Source organism: Cucurbita maxima, unplaced genomic scaffold, assembly GCF_002738345.1.
Source record: "Cucurbita maxima cultivar Rimu unplaced genomic scaffold, Cmax_1.0 Cma_Scf00626, whole genome shotgun sequence".
NCBI classification, from domain to species: Eukaryota; Viridiplantae; Streptophyta; class Magnoliopsida; order Cucurbitales; family Cucurbitaceae; genus Cucurbita; species Cucurbita maxima.
In genome coordinates this window covers 5,515-15,258 of record NW_019272642.1, presented here as the reverse complement: position 1 = coordinate 15,258, position 9,744 = coordinate 5,515, and the positions used below count along the sequence as shown (strand labels likewise).

Sequence of the window (9,744 nt, the reverse complement as noted above, 5' to 3'; positions counted from 1 at the left end):
CCTTTGTTGTCATAATCGTTTCTGACTAGGTCTGCTGACCTGCCAACATCTCCACTTCTTTCTCGACTGCCTCTCTCAGGACCTCTGCCTCTTCTTTGCCCTCTACCTCTAGAGCTTGAAGTTTCACTTGGTGTGGATATCTTTAAGACTGTCATCTCCTCTATTGCACTTGTACGATTGAGCCTCTGCTCATGTACTAACAGGGAGCTTTGGAGTTCATCTATTTGCATTTCCTCGACATTGTTTGCTTCTTCGATAGAACATACAATGTAATCGAACTTTGGTGTTAGTGATCGCAAAATCTTTTCTACGACCGCAACATCTGTGATTGAACCACCATGCATCCTCATTTTACTTGCAAGACTTATAACCTTGCCAATATAATCATTCACTGTTTCTCCCTTTTGCATTTGGAGAATTTCAAAGTCTCTCCTAACTGCCTGTAGTTGAGCACGTTTTACTCTCGTTGAGCCTTGATACTTCCTCCTCATAGAGTCCCAAATTTCTTTGGATGTCTTCTTCTGAAGCATTGTTTCCAAGATAGTCCTATCAATGGACTGAAATAAATAGTTCTTGACCTTCAGGTCCTTCAACTTCGATGCTGCCAACAGTTGCTGTCGATCAGCTGAGAGTACCTCGCCTTCATTTGGTTCTTCATAACCTGTTTCCACCATATCAAAGAACTCCTTTGATCTGAGAAAATTTTCCATCAACATCGCCCAATGATCATAGTGACCGTCGAACCTCGGGATGGCGGGCTGAACGTAGTTCTCAACTTGTTTTTCTGCTGCCATTTTTGCTGCTACAAGATTGCTCTGATACCAGTTGTTGGTGTGACAACAGAAAACTGAATTGAGATTGAGAGGAGTGATTTGAATGATGGGGAGGGAGGTCGGGGATTCCAGAGTGGGTTGAGATTTTCTAGGGTGATTCCGTAGTCTTGAGATTTTTGTGGATGAATTTGAATTTGAAACCAATTCAAATTCTATTCTATTATTAGCTATTATTAGTTTCAACAGGCTCGGTGGCAGAGGAACACTTCAACTTAAAACAATTATAAATGTATCAATTTTCGGTGGCTATAAAGGAGTATGAACTAAGTCGACTGTTGTGGATTGCAGAGCAAAGTCGCACTTCAACTTAAAGCAATTATAAATGTATCAATTGTCGGTGGCTATAAAGGAGTATGAACTAGGTCGACCGTTGTGGATTGCAGAGCAAAGTGTATAAAATTGTCGAAGAAAAAAATTGAAATCTTACAAAGTTACGACCCTATGTAAGAGACTGAATTAAATATATTATAGAACTTGCTTATAATATAATATAGCATGTTGCTACTCGAATTCAAATCGAGATGCTCTAGTACAGCTTCCTAAGGAGCGTGTCTATCGATTTCACTATAATAACTATTATTATTTAACTGATATTTTGTATCAATTTATTGATAAATTCATTGGTTATTGATAAATTCATTGTATCAAAAATATCTTTAATTAAAATAAATAATTAGAGAAAAAAAGGTAGGAAAATCATTCAAAACAATACAGAAATAATGAATTTGCCTACAAAATAGTTGTGTGGTTTACGTTTTTCTTTGTAAATAGCCAAAGAAACATCCATGCTTAACAATTACTATCAAGCTTGTGTGCTACTTGGGGCAATGTTTGGGGTTTGAGCAACGCTTCCAATTGGTGCAATGGTTGGGGTTTGAGCAACGCTGCTTCCATCCGATGCAGGCTCCGGGGTTTGAGCAACGCTGCTTCCAATTGGTGCAATGGTTGGGGTTTGAGCAACGCTGCTTCCATCCAACGAAGCCTCCGGGGTTTGAGCAATGCTGCTTCCATCCAACGAAGCCTCCGGGGTTTGAGCAATGCTGCTTCCATCCAACGAAGCCTCCGGGGTTTGAGCAATGCCGCTTCCATCCAACGAAGCCTCCGGGGTTTGAGCAATGCCGCTTCCATCCAACGAAGCCTCCGGGGTTTGAGCAATGCCGCTTCCATCCAACGAAGCCTCCGGGGTTTGAGCAATGCCGCTTCCATCCAACGAAGCCTCCGGGGTTTGAGCAATGCCGCTTCCATCCAACGAAGCCTCCGGGGTTTGAGCAATGCCGCTTCCATCCAACGAAGCCTCCGGGGTTTGAGCAATGCCGCTTCCATCCAACGAAGCCTCCGGGGTTTGAGCAATGCCGCTTCCATCCAACGAAGCCTCCGGGGTTTGAGCAATGCCGCTTCCATCCAACGAAGCCTCCGGGGTTTGAGCAATGCCGCTTCCATCCAACGAAGCCTCCGGGGTTTGAGCAATGCCGCTTCCATCCAACGAAGCCTCCGGGGTTTGAGCAATGCCGCTTCCATCCAACGAAGCCTCCGGGGTTTGAGCAATGCCGCTTCCATCCAACGAAGCCTCCGGGGTTTGAGCAATGCCGCTTCCATCCAACGAAGCCTCCGGGGTTTGAGCAATGCCGCTTCCATCCAACGAAGCCTCCGGGGTTTGAGCAATGCCGCTTCCATCCAACGAAGCCTCCGGGGTTTGAGCAATGCCGCTTCCATCCAACGAAGCCTCCGGGGTTTGAGCACTGCCGCTTCCATCCAACGAAGCCTCCGGGGTTTGAGCACTGCCGCTTCCATCCAATGAAGCCTCCGGGGTTTGAGCAATGCCGCTTCCATCCAACGAAGCCTCCGGGGTTTGAGCACTGCCGCTTCCATCCAACGAAGCCTCCGGGGTTTGAGCACTGCCGCTTCCATCCAACGAAGCCTCCGGGGTTTGAGCACTGCCGCTTCCATCCAACGAAGCCTCCGGGGTTTGAGCACTGCCGCTTCCATCCAACGAAGCCTCCGGGGTTTGAGCACTGCCGCTTCCATCCAACGAAGCCTCCGGGGTTTGAGCACTGCCGCTTCCATCCAACGAAGCCTCCGGGGTTTGAGCACTGCCGCTTCCATCCAACGAAGCCTCCGGGGTTTGAGCACTGCCGCTTCCATCCAACGAAGCCTCCGGGGTTTGAGCACTGCCGCTTCCATCCAACGAAGCCTCCGGGGTTTGAGCACTGCCGCTTCCATCCAACGAAGCCTCCGGGGTTTGAGCACTGCCGCTTCCATCCAATGAAGCCTTCGGGGTTTGAGCAATGCCGCTTCCATCCAATGAAGCCTCCGGGGTTTGAGCAATGCCGCTTCCATCCAATGAAGCCTCCGGGGTTTGAGCAATGTCGCTTCCATCCAATGAAGCCTCCGGGGTTTGAGCAATGTCACTTCCATCCAATGAAGCCTCCGGGGTTTGAGCAATGTCACTTCCATCCAATGAAGCCTCCGGGGTCTGAGCAATGCCAATTCCATCCAATGAAGCCTCCGGGGTTTGCGCAACGCCGCTAACATCCAATGAAGCCTCCGGGGTTTGCGCAACGCTGCTAACATCCAATGAAGCCTCTGGGGTTTGCGCGCTTCCATCCAATGAAGCCTCTGGGGTTTGGGCAAGGGTTTGAGCAACGCCGCTTCCATCCAATGAAGCCTCCGGGGTCTGAGCAACGCCGCTTCCATCCAATGAAGCCTCCGGGGTTTGAGCAACGCCGCTTCCATCCAATGAAGCCTCCAGGGTCTGAGCAACGTCGCTTCCATCCGATGCAGCCTCCGGCGGGGTTTGACCAACGCCGCTTCCATCCGATGCAGCCTCCGGCGGGGTTTGACCAACGCTGCTTCCATCCGATGCAGCCTCCGGCGGGGTTTGACCAACGCTGCTTCCATCCGATGCAGCCTCCGGCGGGGTTTGAGCAACGCTGCTTCCATCCGATGCAGCCTCCGGCGGGGTTTGACCAACGCTGCTTCCATCCGATGCAGCCTCCGGCGGGGTTTGAGCAACGCTGCTTCCATCCGATGCAGCCTCCGGTGGGGTTTGAGCAACGCTGCTTCCATCCGATGCAGCCTCCGGCGGGGTTTGTGCAACGCTGCTTCCATCCGATGCAGCCTCCGGCGGGGTTTGTGCAACGCTGCTTCCATCCGATGCAGCCTCCGGCGGGGTTAGTGCAACGCTGCTTCTATCCGATGCAGCCTCCGGCGGGGTTAGAGCAACGCTGCTTCCATCCGATGCAGCCTCCGGCGGGGTTAGAGCAACGCTGCTTCCATCCGATGCAGCCACTGGCGGGGTTAGTGCAACGCTGCTTCCATACGATGCAGCCTCCGGCTGGGTTTGAGCAACGTTGCTTCCATCCGATGAAGCCTGCGGGGTTTGAGCAACGCTGCTTCCATCAGATGCTGCAGATGCTGCCTCAGGTTGGGTGAGAGTGCTTCCATCCGATGCAGCCTCCGGCGGGGTTAGAGCAACGCTGCTTCCATCCGATGTAGCCTCCGGCGGGGTTAGAGCAACGCTGCTTCCATCCGATGCAGCCTCCGGCGGGGTTAGAGCAACGCTGCTTCCATCCGATGCAGCCTCCGGCGGGGTTAGAGCAACGCTGCTTCCATCCGATGCAACCTCTGGCGGGGTTAGAGCAACGCTGCTTCCATCCGATGCAGCCTCCGGGGTTAGAGCAATGCTTCCATCCGATGCAGCCTCCGGGGTTAGAGCAATGCTTCCATCCGATGCAGCCTCCGGGGTTAGAGCAATGCTTCCATCCGATGCAGCCTCCGGGGTTAGAGCAATGCTTCCATCTGATGCAGCCTCCGGGGTTAGAGCAATGCTTCCATCTAATGCAGCCTCCGGGGTTAGAGCAATGCTTCCATCTAATGCAGCCTCCGGGGTTAGAGCAATGCTTCCATCTAATGCAGCCTCCGGGGTTAAAGCAATGCTTCCATCTAATGCAGCCTCCGGGGTTAGAGCAATGCTTCCATCTAATGCAGCCTCCGGGGTTAGAGCAATGCTTCCATCTAATGCAGCCTCCGGGGTTAGAGCAATGCTTCCATCTAATGCAGCCTCCGGGGTTAGAGCAATGCTTCCATCTAATGCAGCCTCCGGGGTTAGAGCAATGCTTCCATCTAATGCAGCCTCCGGGGTTAGAGCAATGCTTCCATCTAATGCAGCCTCCGGGGTTAGAGCAATGCTTCCATCTAATGCAGCCTCCGGGGTTAGAGCAATGCTTCCATCTAATGCAGCCTCCGGGGTTAGAGCAATGCTTCCATCTAATGCAGCCTCCGGGGTTAGAGCAATGCTTCCATCTAATGCAGCCTCCGGGGTTAGAGCAATGCTTCCATCTAATGCAGCCTCCGGGGTTAGAGCAATGCTTCCATCTAATGCAGCCTCCGGGGTTAGAGCAATGCTTCCATCTAATGCAGCCTCCGGGGTTAGAGCAATGCTTCCATCTTGTGCTTGTGTGTCATGTGATGCAAAGGCACGAAATGAAAATTGATGATCGAGATTTACGACACCAGTGACATCACTAAAAGTGGCACCCACTTTTGCACAATACTGCCAAGAAATCACTAGGAAAAGGGTATGAAAGAGCTTGAAACCTTTGCCGATGGCCATTGTGGTTGTAAGGTTACAAGCTCGTTTCACAAATGATGAAGAGCAGCAATTGCTAAGATGTTGGTGCTTGGATTTTTCTTACAATGTGAAGCCCTATATATAGTTTGATGGGAAAACTATATCTAGAAAAGACCACCAAATTTAGAAAGGGTGTTAAATTTTGTGGGTTTGGGAGTATTCCAAGTATAGAATGTTTGACTATTCAATTTCTAATTTCTCCCTCCCTTCATTTGAGGATGATTAAGAATAATTATATTTTTAAAGTTCTTTGGTTCCAATTCTAAAGTTTCTTCTCAAAACTTAAGGCACAAGTCACAATGTGATATTTTTAAGCTCCATTTCAAGCACATAGTTCACAACTATAAACACTTTGTAATTACATGCATGAATCTTTAATAGTATACTAAATAAGCGGCCCACAGCATATCATGTCAATTAGGATATCATGTCAATTAGGAGTTCATAAAAATCATCAATGTTTATGAAAGATTCATTAGGGTTATTTTTCATAATTTTCTATCATAGTATTTTCTTATACCCAAACATGTTTTAATAAATTTGAAGTCATATATAATCGTCTACAATTTTATAAATGAGTCTCATATAAAATTTCATATCATTTCAAGTTCGTTAAATACTTAGAAACATCACGAGGTCCTACGTGTATTTTTGTCTCTTTCCACTCCAATCCTGGTTTAGGATTTAAACTTGATCCAATTACGATGAAATCTTACATAGTTTTGCATATCATTATAATTATCCATAATTTAGATTCTAAATGCATAAAAAATATGTTTCACCAGCCTTAAATGCATAAAAAAAGTATTTTTGTCATTATTCACCAGCCTTTGTTTGGGGCCTAAACATTCTCGGGTTACTTTGAAATATTTTTCAATAATTCTTAACCATAAAAATATGTTTCATTTAAGATCTTTTAAGTAATTTAACTTATATACTTAGGACGGACATTTTTGTAATTTTATCTCTTCTAATTTTTTTTGGCACTTAACATTCTACTACTCGTCACTTGAATGTATATAGAAAAAGGTGTAAATAATCACAAGTATAAGTTCAAGTATATACGATGTGATATGAACCAAGACACCAATCATGCAATATAAACTATAAAGAAAATGTGAAGAAAATATTGTTCAAATTATAACAAAATGTTCAATTCATGTCACCTTAAAGAAAAATAAAACTTCATTTATTCTTAGGTAGTTACAAAATTTGGGTGGATGATAATTTAGAGTTATGGTGTTTCTTTAATGTATTTAACATTCCATGTAAGAAAAATCTAAAAAACTGTTAGTTAAGACCTCGGAACAATCAAATTGCTGGAGATGGTTAAAATAACCCGCTAAATGATCTCCACTGCTTATGAAATTTTAATACTCCATTAGGCAGTGAAACAAAGATATGGGTAAAAACATTCATCACGATACATACGGCTTTACCTCCCAGGATGACTAACGAGGTATCCATGAAATAAGAGATTCCCCACATGTACCCTTGGTCGCTGACAAGATTCTACGTGCACAAGATCACATTGGGCGATTCCTAAGGAGAACTCTTAAGTTCCAAGCTTGACCAAAGCTTGATCCCACATGTTATAAATGATGTTGGATTTTAAGAGTTATATTTGCACATTAGATGAGCATGTAGCGGCTCTGAGTATGTTGAATTTAGGGTCGTTACGAATGTGATTCTATAATAAGTAAAATATTTTTGGTATTTAATTTCTAACAAAAAAAAAAAAAAAAAATCTAAATAATTACAACAAAATCAAGATAAAAGAAAAAGGAGATGTAAGATTTAATTTATATTAACAAACATTCCACGGACATCTTTCTCGGAACCTCAAACTTCTATCCATCTAAAATATAAATGACTTTTTAGTGAATAATTTTAAATGTTAAAATAATTAATAATTAATTTCTTATTCTAATTAGATCATTATGACTCTATTTCGAGAAAAAAAAACGTTGGATATAAAATTATTAGATGTGATATTTTTTTAGAGTTAAAAGTTTATTACAAATATTTAACAAGTTTCCATATATACCATATAGCTAATCGAGAATATTCATTATCAATATTATTTTGATATATGATAATGACAATAAAAAATAAGAAACAAATATAAAATATTGAAATCAACCTGGCACATCGAGTATAAAGTATGTATTGTCTGTTAATAATCGATTAAAATGTTGTTTTAATCCATCACCAAACATATTGTTAAAGTAAAAGAATTTGACATTTCTCTTATACATATATTTTCGTGTATTATCTTTAAAGTCTTAAATATGTATTGTCAGAAATTTTAGTTTGTTTGACCACTGTTGCCATGATTCGATGGCGGCGCAGGAACACTACCGCTTAAAGAAGTTACAAATGTATCAATTGTCTGTAGTGGTAAAGAAAGAGCAAACTAAGTCGCCGTAAATGGTAGAGCTTAGCCACGGCTACACAAAATTGTCAGAAATCAAAATTGAAACCTTACAAAGGAAATAGGGGAATATTTGTGGAGTTAAAATTTCGAGAAGAGTTTTAGAATATGGAATCTACTCATCCTATGGCTATATATATATATATTATAAAAGAGAGAGGAATGATTTTTTAATGAAATTACAGTCATACCCTTGGAATTTTTAAATAAATTATTTGGCTGTTAGTTGAATTCGACACAAAATCCTAGGTTTTCATGGTCTGGAAATCATGAACAACAGCGAGAAAAAATGCAAACTAGAATGGGTTGAAATTTTATGTGGTCCACAAACATCACAATTTAACAGATGCAGAATGGGTTGTTATTGAACTCTTTGGGAAAGACAACCTAGTTTTTTTTGGTAATGGGCAAATACTACCATTATGAGAAAGAGTAGCATTATTTAGATGCAATTGATTAGCTATAAATTTAAAACGAGAAGGAGAAGGATAACCTAGCCGTAAATGCCACAAATCAAATGACTGAGATACTTGATTTGCCGAAGACTTGATTGGAGATGAAGAAATATGATAGAGACCTCCGAATTGTTTACCCGAGCCAATCATCTTCCCCGTAGCCAAGTCTTGCATAACACAAGATTCAGGATTCGACACAAAAGTATTTGCATGGTCTGGCCAGAATATGGGGTCACTTCCTCATATTTGACCTGAGGACTACATGGATGTCACCATCATAATTTGCATGGAATTCTATTTCCCCTCCCACCCCCAATGTTTGGGAGTTAGTATGGATAGAGGAGCGGTCCTAGATTAGCTTAGGTGGCACAAGAATATCATGGGTATAGATAGACGAGTGACCCTAGATTAGCTTATGTGGCACAAGAATATCATGGGTGGAAACGAGTAGAGGAGTTGCCAACTAATCCCTAGTAGTGAACTAGTTGGATCTAAAATGAGGTCACACCTCGTAAATTGTGATACAATGAGGTCACACCTTGTACCGAACCCTGATAAATAGATGCACTTCAGTAAGTTGAGTGATATGATAGCACGCCTAGATAAGAGCCTTTATTGGACTAGACAATGAGAAACTATGGAAAGCTAAACCAAGTAAAACATTGAAGCCTAAATCGAATTAGAACATAAGAAACCAAAGGTTTGAGCTTTTGTTTGGGTGCTAACAAGAGCTTGTTTAAGCTACCAAATAACTCCATGAATAGTAAAACAATAATTACCTAATATAGATAGGATTTTTTTAGCTTAAAACAAACTAGATTTAAAAGATAAAAACATATATAAAAAATAATAATATAAACGTGAACGAATTACCAAATGACTAAAAAACTGACAAACGTTGACACAAAGTAGAAGAGGCTATAATTTGTAGTTTTCTATAGTACATGCTCTACATCCGTTCCCAAAATCCACCAACTACTAATCCTTACCTGAAAAAATTGTAAAAAACGACTACAAAAGTCAATAATTAGGGTATCCTGCAAGTAACATAGGTAGGTATGAATATAGTAGGACATCTTGCAAGTAACGTGAGAAGGTTTCTGTAACATGGGTAGGTATCCTCCACCCAAAAAAAAATAAAAAAAAAAAATAATAATAATAATAGGAACATGAAACATAACATCATCCAAATAAAACATGGTTAGGATATCTTGCAAGAAACATATGTAAGGTAAACCTGCAAGAAGCATGGACACGACGTCCTACAAGAAACATGTGTAGGGCATCTAATCTTGGCAAGGAAAACATGTGATCATAATGTATTTCATGGTGGAAAGTCTAGGGTGACTTAGGTTATGGTTAGAGTAGAACCTAGTAGTCTTAGTGTCTTAA

The 9,744-nt window shown here is 42.7% G+C and overlaps 1 protein-coding gene across 1 annotated transcript; it reads right to left on the bottom strand.

Moving 5' to 3' along the window:
* Nucleotides 1-1,635: 1,635 nt before the first annotated feature.
* On the bottom strand, nucleotides 1,636-5,445 carry LOC111474749 (protein FAM186A-like). The gene has a single exon (XM_023119663.1). It carries the CDS (start codon nucleotides 5,443-5,445, stop codon nucleotides 1,636-1,638), a length of 3,810 nt encoding a protein of 1,269 aa, XP_022975431.1.
* Between the last annotated feature and the right edge of the window lie 4,299 nt (nucleotides 5,446-9,744).